Raw genomic sequence first — 22059 nt, 5'->3', positions numbered from 1 at the left:
TGCGGCGCCAGGCGGGGCGCTGCGGGAGAGAGCGGCACTTGCCGGCGGCGGAGGCTTGCGCCAGGTTGGTAGCTGTTGTTTCCGGCCGGAGGCGGAGCCCGCAGCGGGATATATACAGCGGGAGCAGCTCGAGGCAGCAGCATCTTGGGCTCCAGGTTCGCCCGTGCTAGCCCCAGCCCGGCCGTCCGCACCGAGCCCCCGGCCAATTTCCCGTCTCGGGGGCTGCCGCGTCCTCTCCATGGCCAAGCCCAGCCCGAGCCCCAGCTCCTCGGGGGAGCTGCGCGGCCCGCGGACCTGCGACTGTGAGCTGGCCCTGCTGCCGCTGCGCCAGCTGCTGCTGCTGCAGCCCGACTGCTTCCAGCTGCGCGGGGACCAGCTGGCCGTGCTCCGCCCGCCGCGCCACCGGCCCGCCGGCGGCTTCACCGTGCTCAGCGACGGCGCCCTGCACCGCGACGGGCAGCGCCACTGCCGCCTCACCGGCCACTTCCAGAGGTACCGAGCCCCGCCCGCGCCGGGAGCCTCCCTCTGCAGCGCCCCCACATCTCCTGTTGGGGGCCCCGCCAACCTTCCCTCGCGGGGCCGGGGACCCCGCCAGGGAGACTCCCTGCCCCAGACTTCACCTCCCTGGGGCCCTTCCCCCGCCCCGTGCAATGGTGGGACATTAGGGGACAGGTGTGGGTGCTGCCTGTACCGTAAGAACGGCCCTACCAGGCCAAACGAATGGTTCAGATAGCCCAGTGCCTGTCTTCCAGCTGCAGCCAGTGTCAGGTGCTTCAAAGGGAAGGAACAGAGCAGGCAGCCAGTGATCCCTCCCCTGGCTCTAGTCCCAGGTTCTGGCAGGCAGAGGCTAGAGCTATCCAGAGCATGGGCTTGCATCCCTCACTAGCTTGGATATAGCCATTGATGGATCTACTTCCATGAATTTATCTAATTCTCTTTTGAATCCAGGTATAATTTTGATCTTCACAAAATCCCCTGGCAACAGGTTCCAGAGGTTGGCTATGTTGTGTGAAGTAATACTTCCTTTTGTTTGTTTTTAAACCTGCTGCCTATTAATTTCATTTGGGGACCCTTAGTTCTTGTGTTATATGAAGGAGTAAATAGCACTTCCTTATTTACTTTCTCCGCACCAGTCAAGGTTTTATAGACCTCTATTATGTTGTCTCTTTCCCAAGTTGAATAGTCCCAGCCTTTTTAATTTCTCTTCGTATCCTCTGGGCATGTAGAGCACATCCAGCACTGCAGCTTCAGAGTGCAGGGAGAACAGGGGACAAAGGGCATAATGCGAGTGTAAATTCTATTCCTGGGGGAATTCTGTGCCACTGCACACATGCAGAATTCATGTCCCCTGCAGAGAAATGGTGGGGAAACAAAGGGAAGCTGCAGGAGCAGTCACAACCTCTCCCCAGCAGCACAGATGCATAGTTTCAGGGGCCTGGAGTAGCTGGCAGAGAGGTAAATGAGCATGGGGCTGGGAATGCCCCAGTCCATAGCACCTGCCCTGCACTAGGTTCAGCTGCTAGTCCTGGGGAAGTGGGGGAAGAATGGGACTTCCTCTTCTCCTGCAAGGAGTAGCTGGGTCAGACCCACCCCCCAGAAATCTCACCCAGCTGCAGGAAGCTCTGTATATTGCCCCCCGCTTCATGCCCCCATCACTACTCAGCCATGCATGAAGGGGTCACTGTATGGGAAGTTGCTTATCCATCCGCCCAACCCCTGTGCATGCTGAACCCTTCCGCTGCACCCAACCCCCCACCCTGCAGAGCCCCACCCACTGCATCCAGAGTCCCTAGCACCCAAACATCCCCTGCTGAGCTGCCCCACACGCATACCCCTACCTGGATGAAAGTGCTGGACCAGTTTGTATAGTGGGGGTGCTGAGAGCCATTGAACCAAACTGTAAACGCTGTATATAATGGAAAGCTCTTCAAGCCAGGGTCTGCGACAGCTCCCCTAGTTCCAACATCTGTGCCCCAAGGAGCCCTACACCCCCTGCACCTGGAACACCCTGACCCCCCCCCACTGAACCCCAACCAGCTGCACTTGGACCCCCCCAACCCATCAAGCCCCACTACCCCAGTGCTCAACCCCCCCAACCAAGCCTCATCCCCCACATCCAGACCCACCCCCCTGCTGAGCCCCAACCAAGTTCACCTGGACCCCGCCCTGCAAAGTCCCATTCCCCTGCACATGGAACCCTGCAATAGCCCCTGTGCATCCTGATCGCCCGTTCACTTGGGCCCCTCACCAAGCTGTCTGCATCCAGATCATCCCACACAGAACCCTCTCACCCCACACCTGGATCCCACCATGCTAAGCCCCTCTACACTCAGATCCCACCAGGCTAAGCCTGCTTGTTCCACACCTGGATCAGGGACCAGGGCTGGGCATGTGAGACTCTGTCCTGCTTGCCTACTGTTTTGGTGTACCTGGCATGGAGAGGCAGGGCCCCAGGGTGTTTCTGGGGCAGTCCTGACCCTTGCACTGTGTCAGGGTCAGGTGTAGCCTCATCGCTAAGTGCGTGTCCCAGCAGTGCTGCAGGGTGATCTCCCACCTCTGTGCACCCAGTGGCTTGTGCTCCCTGCTGCCATGCTGGAGCCAGGGCTGGATTAAGGCATAACCTAAGTATGTTACAGCTCAGGGCCTCACAATATGAGGGGCTTCTAAAAAAGAAAAAACTGACTGATAAATAAAGGAGATATAGGGAAATTCTCTTTAAATATAGACACTTTTGTTCAAATATGACACATATACACCTGGTTACACAAATACCCTTACCCTACCCTTACCTTTCACTATTGTTCATTATTGATAGGGACAGGCCTGAAAACCCCACCAATAATTGCACTTGTAAAATTAGTATTTCTAGAAGTAAGTCTATCAGTCTTCTAGGGTAGTGTTTTGTTGGCCAGGTGCTGCTGGTAAAATTCCGACCATGCCTTCATAACTTATTTAAATAAATATCACTGCTGAAGAAATCAGGGAAAAATGTGAGGTCAGAGACGGCAGTGTCATGAAGCAATCTTGCCAAGCTCATACTCGTACGGGACTTGGCTTAGGAGTGACATCCTGCTTAGCGTCCCCCCTTGGCTGGTAATAGCCGGAAGGCCACCATCTTTCATTTACAGTCCAGCATGCTCAGTCATATAGTGCCTTCGCTCCTGTTTTCCTTCATTTTCTTAAGTGTTAGTGTGTGGTGATCTTTTGATCTGAACACATATATAATTGTGTATTTTAGTGTGCATGCCATTTTCTGCTTCATGTGCAATCCATGCTTCACACGATTGAGTCTGCAGATGATCATCTTATGGACTTAGGTCAAGTGGATCTTGATGAGGATACTTTTGTGTTAGCTTCCCTCCTTCAGTTTTGGAAACCTTCACAATAAATACCAGAGAGTGCTGACGAAAGGATAAATAGAGGGTTTTGAGAGAAGTGAAGGAAGATCTACATATATATCAAAATATACTGAGTACTTGGTGAGCAAGTTATTTCAAACTATGTGCATATACAGTAACTCCTCACTTAACATCTTAGTATGTTCTTGAAACGTGCAACTTTAAGCAAAACAACGTGAAGCAAATTCAATATCCCCATAAGAATGATTGTAAATGGGGGTGGGGGTTAGGTGCCAGGGGAAATTTTTTTGCCAGGCAAAAACCATTCTATATGTATACAGCATAAGTTTTAAATAGTTTTAAGCAGCAAAGAATCCTGTGGCACCTTATAGACTAACAGACGTTTTGGAGCATGAACTTTCGTGAGTGAATACCCACTTCATCTAGATCTGTAAAAGCATCTGACTAACACGGCTACCCCTCTGATAAATAATTTTACACAATTTAATACTGTACTCACCAGTGATGATTGTGAAGCTTGGTTGAGACAGGTGTGTAACAGGGTCAGGGCATGGGTGCTTGCCCTGCTCCACCTGCTGAGCATTCCAGCCGGGGAGCGGCGTTGGGGCATGGGGGCTTGCCCCATTCCACCTGCCCAGGGCTGCTGCTGGGGATTGGGGTAGGGGCATGGGGGTCTTGCCCCCGTACCCCCAACCCAGTCCCCGGCAGGAGCACTGGGTGGATGGAATTGGGGCAGCCAAATAATTTTCTACAGGAACATTGCAGAACTTTAAAGGAGTATGTTCTTTAATAGGTCCACTACCTAATAGTGAAATAACATTAACTGGGAGGACGTTAAATGAGGAGTTACTGTATGATTTTATAGTGGTAGTTCTCAAACTTTTGTACTGGTGACCCCTTTCACATAGCAAGCCTCTGAGTGTGACACCCCCCAATAAACTAAAAACACTTTTTAAAATATATTTAACCCCATTATAAATGCTGGAGGCAAAGTGGGGTTTGGGGTGGAGGCTGACAACTCATGACTCCTCATGTAAGAACCCTGTGACCCCCCCTTGAGAGGTCCTGACCCCCCAGTTTGAGAGCCCCTGATTTATAGGCTATTGAAGCCTATAATATTCACTTTATTTGCTTAAATATAGCTAGTTTTTTCTCACATTTTCAATGCCTTTTAGAGACTACCAGTTCTTTCTTTTCTTCTTTTTTTTTCCTGGTAAATTTTTTTTCTTTCAGGCATATAGCATGTTGTCACTCTGTGGGTATGTCTACATCTACAATTTTGCAGCGCTGGTTGTTACAGCTGTTTTAGTACAGCTGTATAGGGCCAGCGCTGCAGAGTGGCCACACTTACAGCAACCAGCGCCGCAAGTGGTGTTAGATGTGGCCACACTGCAGCGCTGTTGGGCGGCTTGCAGGAAGGTTCGGGGAACGCGAGAGCAAACCGCGGGGAAGGAGACCTGCTTGCAGGGGGGTTCAGGGAACGCGAGAGCAAACCGTGGGGAAGGAGACCTGCTTGATTACCAGAGAGGCTTCCTCAGGTATGCTGGGATACCTGCTTATTCCACGGAGGTCAAGAAAAACGCTGGTGAGTGTCTATACCTGATGACCAGCGCTGGATCACCAGCGCTGGATCCTCTACACCCGAGGTTCGACCGGGTGTACGGCCAGCGCTGCAAACAGGGAGTTGCAGAGCTGGTAATGCCCTGCACATGTGTACACCTCCTAAGTTGCAGCGCTGTAACCCCCTCACCAGCGCTGCAACTTTGTGGTGTAGACAGGGCCTGTGTGCCCAAGGTGTTTACTTGAGATTAATTAGTCTTAGAGAGACTGAGGATAAGAGAAGCGAACACACAGAGAGCAGCTTTTCTTGAGCATTTTCTAGGCAATCTACCCTAAGCATTCTGTGCATCAAAAGTAACAAACTCCGTAGCTTATCATTTGAGGACATCATCCATGATTTTGCTGTCCAAAAATCACACAAGAAAATGTTTTAAATTTCAATGTTAAAATTAATGTGATGCGCAGACAGATATTGCAGGCTGTACTGCTTCCATTAAGTAAGCCGGTCTGTGTAACTTTAACTGCTTTTGTGTTGCTGTAGATATAAAGTTTTCATATCTACTAATTAAGAAATCAGATGAAAATGTTAATTTGAAACTATTTTATAATGCAAACAGGCATATTGCAAGACATTTGTTTTAGTTAGATTATTCTGTTTTTACAACTTTGCCTTTGTATATATGCAAATATAAAGCTTTCATCTTTATATATTAAATGTCCTTTCTGTGGTGGTGGTTTTTTTTTATGGTATGGGGCCTCTTTACACTTGACATATCTTAGGGCCTCAGAATGTCATAATCCGGCCCTGGCTGGAGCCTTCACATTTATTTATTGACAAATAAAATATGCAGAATTTTAAAATACTAGGTACAGAATTTTTAGTATTTTTGGCACAGAATTTTTAATATTTTGGTGCAGAATTCCCTCAAGTAAAATTAAAAGAGCTGCAGCTCAGGGAGGAAAGGTGGTCCTGGCTCTAAACCCTGGGATAAAGGGCGCAGTGCAACCCAATGAGAGCACCAAGATCTCTCCCACTGGGAGGAGTGGGGGAAGGTGGCCATGTAGTTTTATGGAAATCTCTGTAAAATAGTGATAGACAGTCACTGGGATTTGAATGTACAAATAAGAGCAGTGGTTTTGGGTAGGGCCAGCAGATCTGTCAAATGGCCCATTGAAACAAAACAAACTTTCTTTTTTTTTTTTTTTTTTTTTTCACCAAAAGAAAATGATACTTAAACCAAAACTGCCTTTACAATTAGGCTGAAGTGAGGGACCTCTAAATGAGCAGGACTTGGAAGGCTTGGAAACAGAAAAATTGCATTAGGTGTGTCAAGTCCAAAGCAAACTCTTATCATAAAGATGAAGAAAAAAAATAAAGTTCTACAAATGAGAGAAACCAAAACCAACAGAACCCCTGTTTTTTGAGTGTTCAAAGATACAGAAGGACAAGTTAGGGGAGCTAATATCTCTTATTGGACCAACTTCTGTTGGTTAGAGAGAGGCTTTTGAGCCACACAGAGCTCTTTGGGTCTGGGAAAGGTACTCTGAGGTTCACAGTTAAATACAAGGTGGAATAAATTGTTTAGCATAGGTAGTTAGCACATATTCTAAAGGGGCCATTCAAGGTGGAGTGGTCCGTTAACACCTCTGCAGTCATAGGACAAAAGAGATTAGTGGGTTATAGATTGTTGTAGTAAACAATACATCCAGTGTCTCTGTGCAGTCCATGAATGTTAGTGTCTAACAACACTGCATACAAAGATAAGCAGGGCAGTTATGAATTTTAGCGGACTTTGAATGGTACTTTGAGTTCCTCATTCCTAGTGTCTAACATTTCTCCCTCCCTTCCTATGTACCAGTGGCCTCCCAGTTTGAATCTGCTCCCAAACTTTCTGTACCTTGCATGTAGGAATCTCTATGGTCCTGTTTCTGGGGAAGGAAACTAACCATGCAAAAATTACATGATTCTTTCAAGTACAGAGGGAGAAGCACCTATTCAGTGATTTGTTAAATTGGTTTGTCTCTTCTCAAAACTTAGGTTGCACTTGCCTTTGGAAATTAACTGAGGCCAAAATTGTGAAAGCCGAGTTCCTAAAGTTAGTCTCAAATCCACATTCAGGCACTTAAGTACTAGTGGCTTAATTTTCAAAGGTCTTGAGCACCTCGTATTCTAACTTCAGTGGGATTTGTCAGTGCTCAGTACCCGTGAAAATCAGACCACTGTGTAAACTTGGACTTAGGATCCCAAATATAGGCACCCAAATTTCTTGCCTTAATGTGTTATGAGTTACCTGAACTGTTTGTAGTTTAGATTTGAAGTTGATGATTTTGTCTGTACTCACAATGGTATAAATGTCTAGTAGAGGCTCTTTATTTTTGTCTTGTACGGTGCTGAGCACACTAGCACGTAACTGATAATAGATTACAAACTCGTAAGAGAAAAATAACTCTCCCAACTCCACTGTAATACCCAGCTCTCCACAAGAGGGATCTAAGCCAGACTGTGACTCATGTCAATGTGCAGCCTGTTCTGTTGCCTCCCAACCCAGCTTTCCTGTGTCTGACCCGCATCCTGCAATGTAACCCTGCATGTTCCAAAAAGTGACTTGTTTAATTCTGGTAGGAAAAAAGTTGGGGGGTGGGGGGAGAGGAAAACTACCATCTCCTAAAACCAGCAAGACCAGGTCTACACTTCAAAGTTTTGCTGGCATAATTATTTCGGTTGGGAGGGGTAATTTTTGGGGTATGACATAGCTATCATGGCAAAAATCCTAGTGTAGATGCAGTTACACTGATCAAAGAGTACTTTTGCTGGTACAGCTTTTTATTCACCGAAGGGAAATAATCTTATACCACCTATTTTTTTTTTTAAAAGTGCTTTTCCTGTACCAGTGTGGCTGTTAAGTGTAGATAAGACCCAGATATGCTGGAATAGTTTGTATAGTGGGGGTACTGAGACCCATTGAACCAAACTGTGAACCCTGTATGTAATGGAAACCACTTCAAGCCAGGGGGTGCAGCAGCACCCTTAGTTCCAACGCCTTTGATAAGGCCCAACTTAAAATTATTTGAAAGTACCTCTTGTTCACATTGCTGTATTGCTGCAAGTCTGTTTTAATGTTTCCATTTAAAGCTTCTATTTTCTGAGATTTATAACTTGGTTGTAACAATTTTCTTTGAGTAAATTGGACAAAGTTTAATTTGAAACATTTCTTGTATATTTGATTATAACTCATATGGCTTTAAATGATTGCAAAAGCAGTTTGTTTACAATATAGTCAAATTTCCATACTGAAAACGAGAGAGGTCTGAAAAGTTGTATAGTAGGTGTGGTATTTTATTTTCCTTCAGTTGTGTTTTTGTAGACATGCTGTATCAAACATGTAGCTAGGGCAGTCTGTATTTTATTGACAAGGATTTTTCTTTTTTCATATAAACTGCACCATGAGTGTAAACCTTGCTAATCAGATGTAAATCGCATGTTGAGGGCTGAAAAACTGGAGAAAAATAATACAGTACTTAAATTACACATTGCCATATATTCCAAAAATCAGATGGCTGGAAAAGAGATTTTAAAATCACACTTGCCACAAAGGCCCAAATACATTCTAAAAAACAGACACACCTTGTGCTCTAAGGCTATTTTTTTTTTCTCAGTCTGTAAAAGACTGATAGTGAGAAATTGTTGTGAGCTGCTTTCAGAGTGGCTATGATCTGAGATTTAAATGCAACAGATCTGGATGTAATTATATTGTTTTAGTCCAAACATTTTCCTTTTCCTGTTATCTCATGTAGCAACAGCTGTATTTACCCATTTTCCAGTTCGTTTGTAGAGAGGAGGATGAAGGAAAGTGTTGCCGTGCTTTTTATATTTTTAACTGTTTGTTTCATTTTGTAGCTTTATTACAAAGAGAGGTGGAATTACATAAAAGCAATCCAGTACCGTCAGTCCTAAGTGTTCAAAAAAACAACCCATGAGTCAGTCTCCCCAAAAGCATGAGATTGGCTTCAAAATCATGTGATTTAAAAAACAAAACAAAAACCTGAGGGTTTTTATTATTTACTTTCTGGTTTTTGAGTCTTTGGGATTGTTTTCCAATCTTTCTCCAACTATGAAGGTTAGAAACTTACTTATTTTAATGAAAGTTGAGAATCATTCATAATTCCAGAAGCAGAGACATTAAGGAAAACACCTAATACTATGAGTTGTTTAAAGTAAATCTACAGTATTGGCAACATTTTCAAATGGTGGTGCCTGTAGGTGTGCATCTAAATTAAAATAGCCTGTTTTTTCAGGAGTTCTCAGCAGATGTTTTACTTGTCTTAGATGCCTAGCTTTAACCACTAGAGCAGGGGCAGGCAAACTTTTTGGCCTGAGGGCCACATCAGGTTTCCAAAATTGTATGGAGGGCTGGTTAGGGGAGGCTGTGCCTCCCCAAACAACCAGGTGTGGCCTGGCTCCTGCCCCCTATCCACTCCTCCCCTGCTTCTCAACACCTGACAGCCCCCCCAGGACTCCTGCCCCATCCAACCCTCCTAGTCCCCTAACAGCCCCCTTGGTACTCCTGCCCCATCCTCACACACCCCTGCTCCCTGTCCTCTGACCGCCTCTGGACCTCCCGCCCCTGACTGCCTCCTGTCACCCTATCCAACTTCTCCTCTCGTTCCTGACTGTCCCCCCAAACAACTGCCCCATCTAACCACCCCTTCTCCCTGACTGCCCCCTGCCACCCCATTCAACCCCCAGGAGCTCACAACCCTGCCACCAGAGCATTGTGCTGGCCACACAGTGAGCTGAGGCTGCAGGGGAGGGCGAACAGTGCGGGAGGGGCCGAGAGTAGCCTCCCAGGCCAGGAACTCAGGGGCCAGGCAGGAGGGTCCCGCGGCCCTTAGTTTGCCCACCTCTGCACTACAGTTTGAAAATGCTGGTCTACATCCTTAATGAAGTAACTGAATCATGTTCAAGCCCCTGCATTTCCCCATGGTTTTATGTGAAAGGAAACTTGAATAGTAGAAATCAAATTAGATTTTTTTTAAATAAAATTATACTTAAGAATGTACTCTACAAAGAGAGTAGCTAATAATGTTGTAATTGATTTTTAACAGGGATGTAGAACTCACCAGCCATCATGATTATAAAGACTACAGAGAAACTATACTAAGCAGACCACTAGTATTCTTCACAAATGTCAGAACAAATTGTTCCTCAAAAGGTATGTATGTTATAGAGTTCCTTTTCATTATTTGTGTTTAGACTCACTTGATTAAAAATAAAGGGTGAGACAGATCCTCCAGCTGGTGTAGATTGGCATAGGATCTGGCCCATTTTGTGTATCTTTGGGATACAATGACAGCTTCCATTCTAATACCATTTTTCAATTGCTTATAATTTTCAGTTGGCGTAAAATGTTTTACACCCTTTTTTACAAGGTGGTGTTCCCCAGAAAATCCACAAAATATCCAGCAGTATTTAATGCTGACAGTCTGAGGTTTTAATACTTTTACTCCCTATGGTAGTGGATTATTTACTTCTGGGAGAATTTTGCAACACTGTGTGTGCACAAAATTCATGTCCTCACAGATTTCTTTGCTTCCCCGCTCAAAAATTACTCTGACAGGGAAGTAAAGGGAATCTGCAAGAGTGGTCATGCACCCCTCCCCAGGAGCATGGGCACATTGTTTCAGGCACCCACAGTAGCCAGCGGAGAGGTAAATGAACGGGATGCGGGGGTGTTTGGGGACATCTATGGGTGTAGTTTGGAAGGCAGAGGGAGTGTTGCCCCCCCAGACAGAGGCAGGACATCGAGGGAGGGGCACTCTGGCTCACTGATTACAGTTGGACGCAACCCCCTGGGTCCTAGTACCAGTCATCTTCCCCTTCTGTGTGCTGGGCATGCCCTGCATAGCCATTGTCCTGTTTTATGTACAAGGATGAGCAGGAGTGGCAGATTTGTAGAAATGTTGGTGGTGCCCAAACTCCGCCCCCCCCCAAACTCTGCCCCCCACCTGCCTGAGGCTTTGGAACAGAGTTTGGCTGGGGGGAAGAGGTCTGGGATGCAGGCTCTGGGCTGGGGCAGGGGATTGGGGTGCAGGATGGGTGAGAGGTTTGGGTGGGGAGGGGCCTGGGGTGCAGGCTCTGGGATGGAGTTTGGGTGTGGGCTTGGGCAAGGGGTAGGTGTGCGGGGGGCGGTTCAGGGTCTGGGACAGAGTTTGGGTGCTGGCTCTGGGTTGGGGGTACAGGCTCTGGGAGGGAGCTTGGGGATGGGAGGAGGGCTGAAGGGAGGGTGCAGCGCTTACTTGGGGCTCCTGGGCAGGCCGAGAGTCTCCATGTGCTGCTACTCCCAGACACTGCCCCCCCCCAACTTCCCATTGGCTGCAGGAGCACTTGGGGTAGGACACAGACCCACCCTGCCAGGGGCTGCAGGGAGGGGCCAGCAGCCACGTGGAGTGAGCAGGGAGGAAGCTGCTTAGCTCCACTGTGCTGCCAGTGGTGAGTGGGGGCCCCGGGCTGTTTTAAATGGCCCGAGGGATGCGCGGGGGTGGAAGGCGGGGCTGAGGGAGAGACCCAGCCCCAAACACTGCTGGAGCTGGGCCCCGGGCCAAGAATATTCCTGGTGCCCAGGCACCACGGGCCTATAGGACTCGCTACCTATGAGGGTGAGTGCCTGTGGTGGGACGGGGCCAGGGGAAATGAGGCAAGAGGGTGGGGTGGGGGAAGAGAAGGGATAGGGGAATGGGGATGTGGGGTGGAGGGATGGGGCAGAGGACAATGGGGAGAGGAAGGGGGAGGGGATGGGATGAGGCAGGGGGCAACTGCTGTACCTGTTGTAAGTGTCAGATCAACAGCCTTCCTCAAGGCTCAGTTCTTTCACCGATACTGTTCAATGTGTACATCAGCTACCTGCCAGCTACACTCTCGTGCAAGTTTATCTCTGCCAACGACATCTGCTGCAGCTACTAAGCTCAGACATTGACAAGGCTTTGAATGATGATGATATGACGCTCATGGCACACTATTGTAGTCAATGGCGCCTGCATCCGAGCTTTCCCAAGACCGTTCGTAGTGTGTTTCACCTGCACAATGTGAGCACAAGCCACGAGTTAAATGTTTTCCTCAATGGCCAACACCTGCAGCATGATCCAAGCCTGGTTTACCTCTGCGTGACATTGGATAGGTCATTAACATACCGCAACCATTTGATGAAGATGGTAGCCAAAGTCAGCACTCTGAGCAGGTTGTTCTGAAAACTGGCCAGCCTAATCTGGGGTGTGAGCGCCTGGATGCTTAAAACATCAATCCTTGCCCTCTGCTATTCAAGAGCAGAGTACTGTGCTGTCTGGTGTCACTCGTCTCACATGAGGCTGATCAAGCTAGAGTTTAACAAAGCTATGTGTATTGTTACTGGGACTTTATGGGCAAATGTGTTGCCATGGCTACTGTGACCAGTTGGATCACAGAAACCCCCTCAGGAACTGCCAAAACTGATATGCCAAGACTTCTACTCCTGCCTTCCCTGCCAGCTCGGGACCCCAGCACCCTGTCTTGCTGAGCCAGATATACCTGTCTGCTCCAGTAAAGACCCAGGATCTGAATTACTTGCCCCAAAGCTACAGACTAAACTGAAAGCAGCTTACAGAAGTGTTCTTGTCTTTAACACTCAGATGCCCAACTCCCAGTGTGGTCTAAACCCAGATAAATCCGTTTGACCTTGTTAAAGCTTATACAGGGTAAACTCATGACTTGTTTGTCCTGTGTAACACTGATAGAGAGAGATGCATAGCTCTTTGCCCCCCTTCCCCCGGTATTAATAATATACTCGGAGTTAATTAATAAGTAAAAAGTAATTTTATTAAATATAGAAAGTAGGCTTTAAGTGGTTCCAAGTAGTAATAGAATAAAGTGAATTACCGAAGCAAAATAAGATAAAACACACAAATCTAAGTCTAATACAGTAATACAACTGAGTACAGATAAAACATCACCCTGACAGATGTTTCAATAAATCTCTTTCAGACTGGACGCCTTCCTAGTCTGGGCACAATCCTTTCCCCTGGTACAGCCTTTGTTCCAGCTCAGGTGGTAGCTAGGGGGTTCCTCATGATGGCTCTCCCTTTTGTGTTCCACCCACTTATATCTTTTGCATAAGGTGGGAATCCTTTGTCCCTGTGGGTTCTTCTCTTCCTCTCCCTCTCCCCCTACTCAATGGAAAGACACTAGGTTAAAGATGGATTCCAGTTCAGGTGACATGATCACATGTCACTGTGAGACTTCATTACCCACTTGCCAGCACACACGTACACAGGAAAACTTACAGGTAAAGCAGAGCCATCTGCAGTCAATTGTCCTGGTTAATGGGAGTCATCAAGATTTCAAACCACCATTAATGGCCCACAACTTTGCATAATTACAATAGGCCCTCAGAGTTATATTTTATATTTCTAGTTTCAGATACAAGAGAAGTACATTTATACGAATAGGATGTTCATGCTCAGTAGATTATAAGCTTTGTCTTGATACTTTACAAGAGACCTTTCGCATGAAGCATATTCCTGTTATATTAGCATATTTTCATAAAATCATATAGAGTGTAACATCACCGCTATCAATACTTGGTAACTTAGCACCATCCCATATTCGCTGTGAGAAGGCCTCTGTCATGCTGCTGGCCAAGATCTGTGAGAACAGCGACCTGCCTTTGATGCTGACCACCCGCCTGCTGGCCTGTCTTCTAAACGTCCTTTATGGTGATTTTATGCCACCACAGGACAAGACTGTGGAATCTGCTTGGCACATGTGGTCAGCAATGGCAGTCATTAATCACTCTCTCATCACTGACCCAACCACTTGTCCACCAGGCTTTGATCTGCCAAGGCACCTCTGAATCAGTTTCGAACAGGTCAGGGCAACTGTGTGGCCAATCTCTTTAAATGGGATTTTTCTAATGACCCGTGATGCCACTGCCGGGATTAGCAGTTGAACCTGGCACAGGTAGGAGCCACCAGCTGCGGCATCCCCATAGGCAGAGTTTGATAGCTATTTTGGTGGGGTGGAGGTGGCATGAGCTCCCTTGGTTCACCGGCTCTCTTCACCCCACCTGGAGTGATGTCTGGACTGCCAGTGCTGGGGATATGCAGCAGTCTGAAGTTGACATTCAACTTCGGACTGTTGCATATCCTTGGTGAGTGCCCAATGACTGGCAGCAGGGCATGTTGTACATAAGCATAGAGGGCAGTGGGGAAGGGAAGGGGCATGGCATGGGGAAAAGGAGCAGATAGAGGAATGGGAGGGTGGAGCAGGAGCCTGGCATGTGGCATCCCCTCGGCAGCAGTTGGGGCTCCCTTGTTAAGCAGGCCCATCCCCAGCTTCCCCAGCACTGGCAGCCCAGGTACCACTCCAGGTGGGGATGAAAAGAGCCAGTGAACCAAGTGTGATGGGGACCTTGCCACTTCCACCCCACCAAAATAGCTATCAAACTATGCCTACGGGGATGCCCCAGCCGGTGTCTGTGCCGGGCTCAACTGCTAGTCCCAGCTGGATTGGAGGCGGGCAAAAGGGGGACTTCCTCTTCCTCTGCAAAGAGCAGTTGGGGCTGGGTCAGACTCAGCCCCATAAATTCCCCCTCGCCTCCCCTTGCAGAAAGCACCACATCCCCCTCTCCCCCACCCCTTGCTTCCTGCCCCCTTTGCTCTTCAGACATAGGGGGAGGGGTCACAGTATGGGGAGCTGCTCCCCCATACATCCAGACACCCTCCCCACCCCTCCCAAAAAGCCTCACCTCCTGCAACCAGAAGTCTCCAGTGAGCCCCTGTGCATTCAGATCTGCCCCCATGCCCCTGAAGTTGGGCCCCTGCTGAGCTGCCCACACCCAGATTGCCCCTCGCAGAACTCTCTCATCCCACACTTGGATCCTGCTGGGCTGACCATGCCTGCCCACACCTGGTGTGCCTGGCATGGAGAGGCAGGGCTCTGGGGTGTTTCTGGGGCAGGCCCGGTCCTTGTGCTGGGTCAGGGTCTGGGGGGGTTGGGGGGGAAAGCAGGGTGATTTCCCACCTCTGTGCAGCCAGTGACCTGTGCTCCTCACTGCTATGTTGGAGTCTTAACTTTTATTTACTGATAAATAACATTTGCAGAATTTTTTATTTTTTGGCATGGAATTCCCTCAGGAGTAGTTATTATATAGGTGTGGATCCAGTGGCAGCATGATTCCCTAAAGAGCAGCTGCAGACATACATATATCGGTCATTGGAGAGGATCAAATCTGGTACCTTTGACACCAAAACCACAGGCTTCTAATATGAAATTACAGGAGTTCTCCAGTATCTGCTCCAAATAGCTGTTCAAGCTTTACCAGTTGCTGGGGCTTGCTACTACAGGGAGATGTGATCACATCATTTATCCAGTTGTTTGACATGCATTAACAGAGCTATATGGGGATTCTTGCATGAGGCCTGCCTGACCTTTTTTATTAGATGAAAATTCAGCCAATAATATTTGGGATATGGGTAAAGAATAGTCTAAAGCAGTAGTTCTCAACCAGGGATATACATACTCCTGGGGGCATGTAGAGGTCTTCCAGGGGGTACATAAACTCATTTAAACATTTGCCTAGTTTTACAACAGGCTACATAATAAGTACTAGTGAAGACAGTACAAACTAAAATTTCATACAATGACATGTTTGTACTGCTCTATATACTATACATTGAAATGTAAGTACAATATTTATATTCTAATAGATTTATTTTATAATTATATGGTAAAGATTAGAAAGTAACTAATTTTTCAGTAATAGTGTGGCTGTGACACTTTAGTGTATTGTCTGATTTTGTAAGCAAGTAGCTTTTAAGTGAGGTGAAACTTGAGGATGCAAACAGATCAGACTCTTGAAAGGGGTACAATAGGCTGGAAAGTTTGAGAGCCACTGATCTAAAGACTATAATGCATGTGAATGAATATTGCTGACGTCAGATGTAGGAATTAGTAACATTTTAACTGTATCAGTTTCAGAAAAAACATACGCACTTATTGTGAACACACGACATCCTAAGATAAGAAGACAGATAGAGCATGGTATGAACACAGTAATATCCTCAGTGTTCGGAGAAAGTTACAGACTGCGGGTGAGTCCTGGATATGTGCTGTTAGTGCTGAACATTAACTTTCCTTTTGGCTTGTGTGAGGCACAAACAGAAGTAGTTTCTGGAGAAAACTTGCAAATAAACAGATTTATAATGCATGTTTTGGTATAGCCTATTCTCTTTAAATATAAACTATGCAACATATTAAAATAATAATTAAAAAAAAACAATATGGGTTCAAAGTTTAGGCACCTGCTTTGTCCTTAGCAGTGAACGGAGATGTTCTTTAGTTGCCAAGCTCAAAGTTCTGTGTTTAGATTTTTGGGGTTTTTTTACATTGCTAGCAAGTAAGGGTCAACTTTTGCCCTCATTTGTTTTTAATCTGATGAAGCTTAAAGCATTCAATGCATCCTGTTGAGCAGAGGACATAAAATATTGTTGCTCTTGTGAGAGTACTCAGAAGAGTAATAGAATTCATTCCTGCAAATGAAGCTAACCTATAAAATACTGTGAACTATAACATTATACCAACCTATTTTAGTGCAGTAAGTAACGTGCATTGTAAGAGACCATTCAAGATGAAATGGCCAGTTATCACCTCTGCAGTCATAGGACAAGAAAGGCATGGTTAGTGGGCTACAGGTTGTTGTGATAAACCATAAATCCAGTATCTGATTACCACTGATTGTGACAGTTTGTAACCCACTAACCTCCCCTTTCTTGTGCTATGACTGCAGAGATCCTAACTAGTCATTTTACCTTGAATGGGCTCTTACATCTTGTGTTAACAACTTAGGCTAAACCATCTGTTCCACCTTGTATTTAGCTGTGACTCTCGAGTACCTTTCCCAAATACAGAGGAACAGCTTTGTGTAGCTCAGAGCTTGTCCCTTTCATCAACACAAGTTAGTCCAATAAAAGATATTACCTCACCCATCTTGTCTCTCTGATATCCTGGGACCAACGCAGCTACACCAACAGCACAAACAATATGTGAGCGTATAGATAGCCTACACAGTTTAGTACTGAATTTCAGCTACATGATGTTCTCCTGCAAATTGTGGATTACCTGATCTACAGATGAAGCTGGTTGTGTTGGACCTTTCCATCCCCACCAGGCCCTCTCCATCCCAAAAAAGGAGTATGGTCTGACTAAAAGTGGGTGGAAGCATAAAGTAGCACTAGGCCATTACGGTGTAATGGAAAAAGCTGACTCAAAGGGATACAATTTGTGTAAATTACATGTCAGTTTTAGTTGGAATCATTTATGCCCTTCACCTCCAAATGTGTAGTCACTAAAGCCCAGATCCTAAGGTATGTAAGTGCCTAATGTCCGTTTATTTAAATGTACGTCACTTGGCAGATGGCCATGGGAGTTTCAGATCTGCACTTCAGAAACACATGATCAATTAGCTAATTGCTAATAAAGGGAGTTAAGTGCCTGAATTCTTTTGAGGATCTAGGCCTAGCTAAATATATATCAGGTTACATGTTTCGTCATATCTGCAAGATAAATCACAGATGCAGAATTATTACAGAGGGTGTTATGTGGATTGCAACATTCTCCAGAGGACTTGGAAGTCATAAAGCAATAAATGAATGACATTGAAATCTGACTGTAGCATTTTCATCTGTGACTTGTTGAGTGTTACTCTAGTATTGCTTAACATTCTGTAAAGGAAATCAGTACTCATTTTATTCAGGCCAACATTCTGAAATTTCAAACGGGGGCGGGGGGAAGCATATCTAATGATGAATAAACTTAAAGGTATGCATCTTTTAAAAATTTCCTCTGGGATGAAAACATTGGCACAGTGTTCTATTAAGTGTTTTATACCATTATGTGTGAGCAGCACTTCACAAAGGAAATTGTGTATGCAAAATGTGTAATGCTAGGTCATGCATATCAGATACTTAGGCCAGGTTTACATTTAAAAAAAAAATTGTTGCTATAGTTATACTGGCAAACTCCTCTATTATACATTCAGTTTATACTAGCAAAAATGCTTTTGCCAGTGCTGCTTAGACTGATTTGGCACACTAGATAACCTATACTGGCAGAACACCTTTGTGCTGATATAACTATCTACACTAGGGCTTTTGCCAGTATAGAAATGTCACCAAAAAATCCTATACTCAACCAACATTGCTATACTGGCAAAAGTTTCTAATGTAGGCCTGGTCTTAGACATTATTCCTAGAATTTCAGAAATACATGCTCTGCGTGCGTGCATGAATAAATTATGTGTACACGTGACAATTTAGATGTCTAACAGCCATTTGTGCATGTCATTTTTGCAGTTGCAATTACAGCAATTGTACATGCAAGTGCAAGTTTTTCATGCACACTTCTGTATATGCAATTCAGAAAATGTAGGCTTCAGTAATTAGGTTCACACTCAGATATACTTTTGATAATGCTGTCCCTTGTTAGAAAGACAATATCCTTTCAGGTAAGGGCATTTCTAAGTAGTACCTGGCATATTTTGTGCTATAAAGCCAGAATGAGGTACTAGGAAATAATCTATCCCCCAAAATAGGATTAGCTATTTTATTAGCAATTAGCTAATTAATCATGTGTTTCTGAAGTACACATGATCTGAAAATCTCTCCCATGGCCATCTGCAACATGAAGTACAGATTTATGAAAGGGTAAAATCTGGTTGGTAATAGGCAATCTTCATGTTATAGAGAAGTCTGCTGAAATGTGTAGTTTCAGCACATTTTTTACTGAGATCATGATATAGCCGTTAGCATGGAATTTGAGCTTTAACTTGAATTTTTTTGCTTCTGTAAAATTAGACTCTTGTCAGGCGAATGTAGTTTTCACCCTTCAGTCTCGTCGTCTTGGCACAAAAAATCTAGGACAATTGTAGTTTGTCAGGTTAACGTTTTAAGGATGAGAAAATTATGACAATACAGATATAGGCCATCTCTGGGGGGCAAAAAGGAACTATAATCATAGGAGTTTAGTATTCAAACATCTCTTCATTGAAGTCCCTTGCCCATTATATTAAGTTTATTTGAAAGCATCACTGCACCTGCTAGTATCACTCGGTTCACTGCTCCCTCCCCTCCCCTCATCACAAGGAAAGGAGGGGAAAATTGAGCCAAATGTCAAAGCAGTGATGCTAGTGATAGACAGCTGTGTGGTATAGGGGATTAGAATGCTGCAGGTCTCCATGTCTGCAACTGCAGATTCAAATTCTATGGGTAAGTTTTGGGTTTTTTTAAATAGGATGTCACATCCAAAGTATAAGTTATAAGGCATGATCTCTGCATCAAAAAGCTTACATGGTTTAAACATTTAACTGTATATAATTTTTTTTTCCCTCCAGTTTGATTTCCAAGAAGTTGTCAAGAATTTTTTCCCACCAGGAAGCCATTTAGTTACTGGAGAAGACTTGAGCTTTTCCTATGAGTTCAAATCTGATGCCCTGTTTGATTTCTTCTATTGGTTTGGGATCAGCAAAAACACAGTTGCAGTGACTGGGAAAGTTTTGAATTTTTCCAATACCACTCCAGAAAAGAAGGAAATAATCACGATGTTTCTAGAAAAAATGAGTGAACCTTATGTCCGTTTGAACAGTTTTTCAGACAGAAAATTCAGTGTTACTTCAAGAGGTACGTTGATATCATACAAGAGAAAATCCTACTGTTACTGCTTTTTAGTATACTTTACTTAACTCAACCCCAGTTATTTGAACTCTGATTATCTAAAATCAGGATTATACAAAATTCAGAAATGCCCTCTGAAACAAATTCTGGGTTTCTGAAATTCTGGTTTTTTTAAACCAGCAATTTGAAATGTTTCCTACCTCATTTCAATTATTAGTGTATACCTTTAGTTAAAGGTGAAGCTGTGCAAATGCCCCATAACCAATTGTCAACTTTTTTGTAAAAAAAAAAAAATAAAAAAATGAAAATCATTGCTATTAGGCTAAACTTGTAAAAATGTTCACCCAAGTTGAGTGCTTACAGTAGTTAATTGTCCATACTACTGGTAGCTTTTGTCTCCTCTGCAACTTTTTCAAAATGTCCTGCTTTTTTACATGATGGCATGACTTTTGTGCGCACACATATGCAACCCACAATGTCAGCTGTAGACAGTTGAAATAACTTTTTTTTGTTAATTACAGCAACTAGAGCGGTCCATGAGCTTTGATAGTGCTTTCCTGTGGCTTTTTTTTCCCTAGGTGGTTATGATTAAGATTTGTAAAACATGATACTTAAGAATATGCTGTGGTTTTTAAAAGAAAAATAGAAGTGGATGGGAGCTTCTGTCCTAGATTATTTTGAGGGACTGGCTGTCTCCATCTCTTCTCCTCTTGCTTCCTTTATCTCCTCTCTCTACCTTTTCTTATTTTTGTCTTGTACCTTCTTTTCCTCTCATCTGTTCTTTACTACTTTTCCCAATTTCATCTTTCCCTCCTGTTTTCTCCCCCTTCTTTATACTCTTCTCAGCCTCCCCCACTTTTCTTTAAAAAGAAGCTCTTTAACTCTTGACATATGATAGCCACTGTATCAAAAACCAACAGGAAGAGATGGGAGAGAAGCAGCTCCACTTTTTTACCAATTTGTAACTAACACTGTGACAAACTAATGCTCCTGCTTATAATGTACAAATAAAACTAAGCCCCCATCTTCCTGGGTTGTCCGGTGCTCTAGCCTTGGTTACATCCCAACTATGCTAAACCTTCTAACCTTGTTGTAAATATGTCCCGAGCTTGGTTACAACTGAAAAGTGAACAGGGTCTGAAGTCTCCTCTGTAGTATCCCCACTGCACAGTTAAAACATATTCCATTTTGTGGCGTACATGAGAACTTAACCATACCCCTAAACTGTGCTAAAGTCAAAGGCCCCATCTATGGCAGAGAAACAGTTTTAACAGTTGTAATTAAATTCATTAGCATATTGACTTGTCTTTTCAAACAGATTTTGGAGCTTGGCCTGTGAACATTGTGCTGAACCATGTTCTAATCAGGCTAAAATTATTCTATCTAGAGAATTTTGCCTAATTCCCTCGAACAGTTTTTGAATCTGGCTAGAACATGGTCCAGATATAGCCACACAGTTCAGCCTGGTCTATTAGAATGTGGGCTGAGATGCAACAGAGCTTAATAATCAGTGTCAAACTTGTGTGTTTTTTTCTTTGAGGACCTCTCGACATTCCCACTTGTGGGATCTGGCACTGAACTACCTTGAAAAGCTATACACTCTCTTGTATGTAGAGTCAGGTGATGGCATCACCATCTCACAGGTACACTCATGGAATCCCCAGCAGATGTGGCTTTTCAAGGCAGTTGTGCAGCTCAGCAGTTCAATGGTGCCAAATCCTACAATTTATGAATAGACAGAGGCAACTCTTAAAGAACAATTACTGGTAAGCAACCTTTTTTTTACAGAGGAGATGAGCCTTTAAATACATGAAATACTGCTAATTGTCCAGCAAAGGCTCTTTATCGCAAGAAGGGGAAAAAAAATTTTCCCTTCCTCTTAACTTTCAGTGGGAGTTGGGTGTCTAGCTACCCTGTGTGCCTCTGAAAATCCCCCTTAATCTCCTTTTTGGTACTCTAGAGCACTCTTCTTCTTTACTCTTCAGACTTGTAACTAAACCACTTCTTGCTTGTGCTTTGGTGGTGGACATTGCTGTTTTGTTTATTTCCTAGTAGGCCTGTTGTAAACCATGCTGCTCTTACTATTTTTCAGATTCGATAGATGTTTTTAACTGCAGTTTGACACCACAACCATCTTTAACAAATCCTCCTGTGAGAGTATGTTGAACCCCAAGAGTTCAAGAATCAGAAGGAAGACCAAAAAAATTCATGAAATTGGTATAAAAATCATAAGACTTTCAACTGAGAATGCAAATGCACATCAACGCATTGCAGAAGGGATGAGTGAGGCAGCTCTTCCTTGTTTGTGTCTTCTAGGATACCAGGAAGGGATTCTGCTCTATTCTTTACTCTTCCATCCCCCAACATCATCCTGTTTCTTTTGAAATGGGCATCTCCAGGGGAAGCAGAGTAGTCAGTGGGTATTGTGTAGCTCCTCTTTGCT

The 22059-nt window shown here is 44.7% G+C and overlaps 1 protein-coding gene across 1 annotated transcript; it reads left to right on the top strand.

Annotated features, from left to right (window-relative positions):
* The first annotated feature begins 99 nt into the window (after positions 1–99).
* MEDAG (mesenteric estrogen dependent adipogenesis) lies at positions 100–22059 on the top strand. Its single transcript, XM_050937324.1, has 5 exons — positions 100–492; positions 10026–10132; positions 15922–16040; positions 19337–19622; positions 21709–22059. Exons 1-5 carry the CDS (start codon positions 239–241, stop codon positions 21780–21782), a joined length of 840 nt encoding a protein of 279 aa, XP_050793281.1. The 5' UTR covers positions 100–238; the 3' UTR covers positions 21783–22059.

The sequence above is a fragment of the Gopherus flavomarginatus genome, chromosome 1, assembly GCF_025201925.1.
Source record: "Gopherus flavomarginatus isolate rGopFla2 chromosome 1, rGopFla2.mat.asm, whole genome shotgun sequence".
NCBI lineage: Eukaryota > Metazoa > Chordata > Testudines > Testudinidae > Gopherus > Gopherus flavomarginatus.
This window is presented reverse-complemented; position numbering and strand designations above follow the sequence as displayed.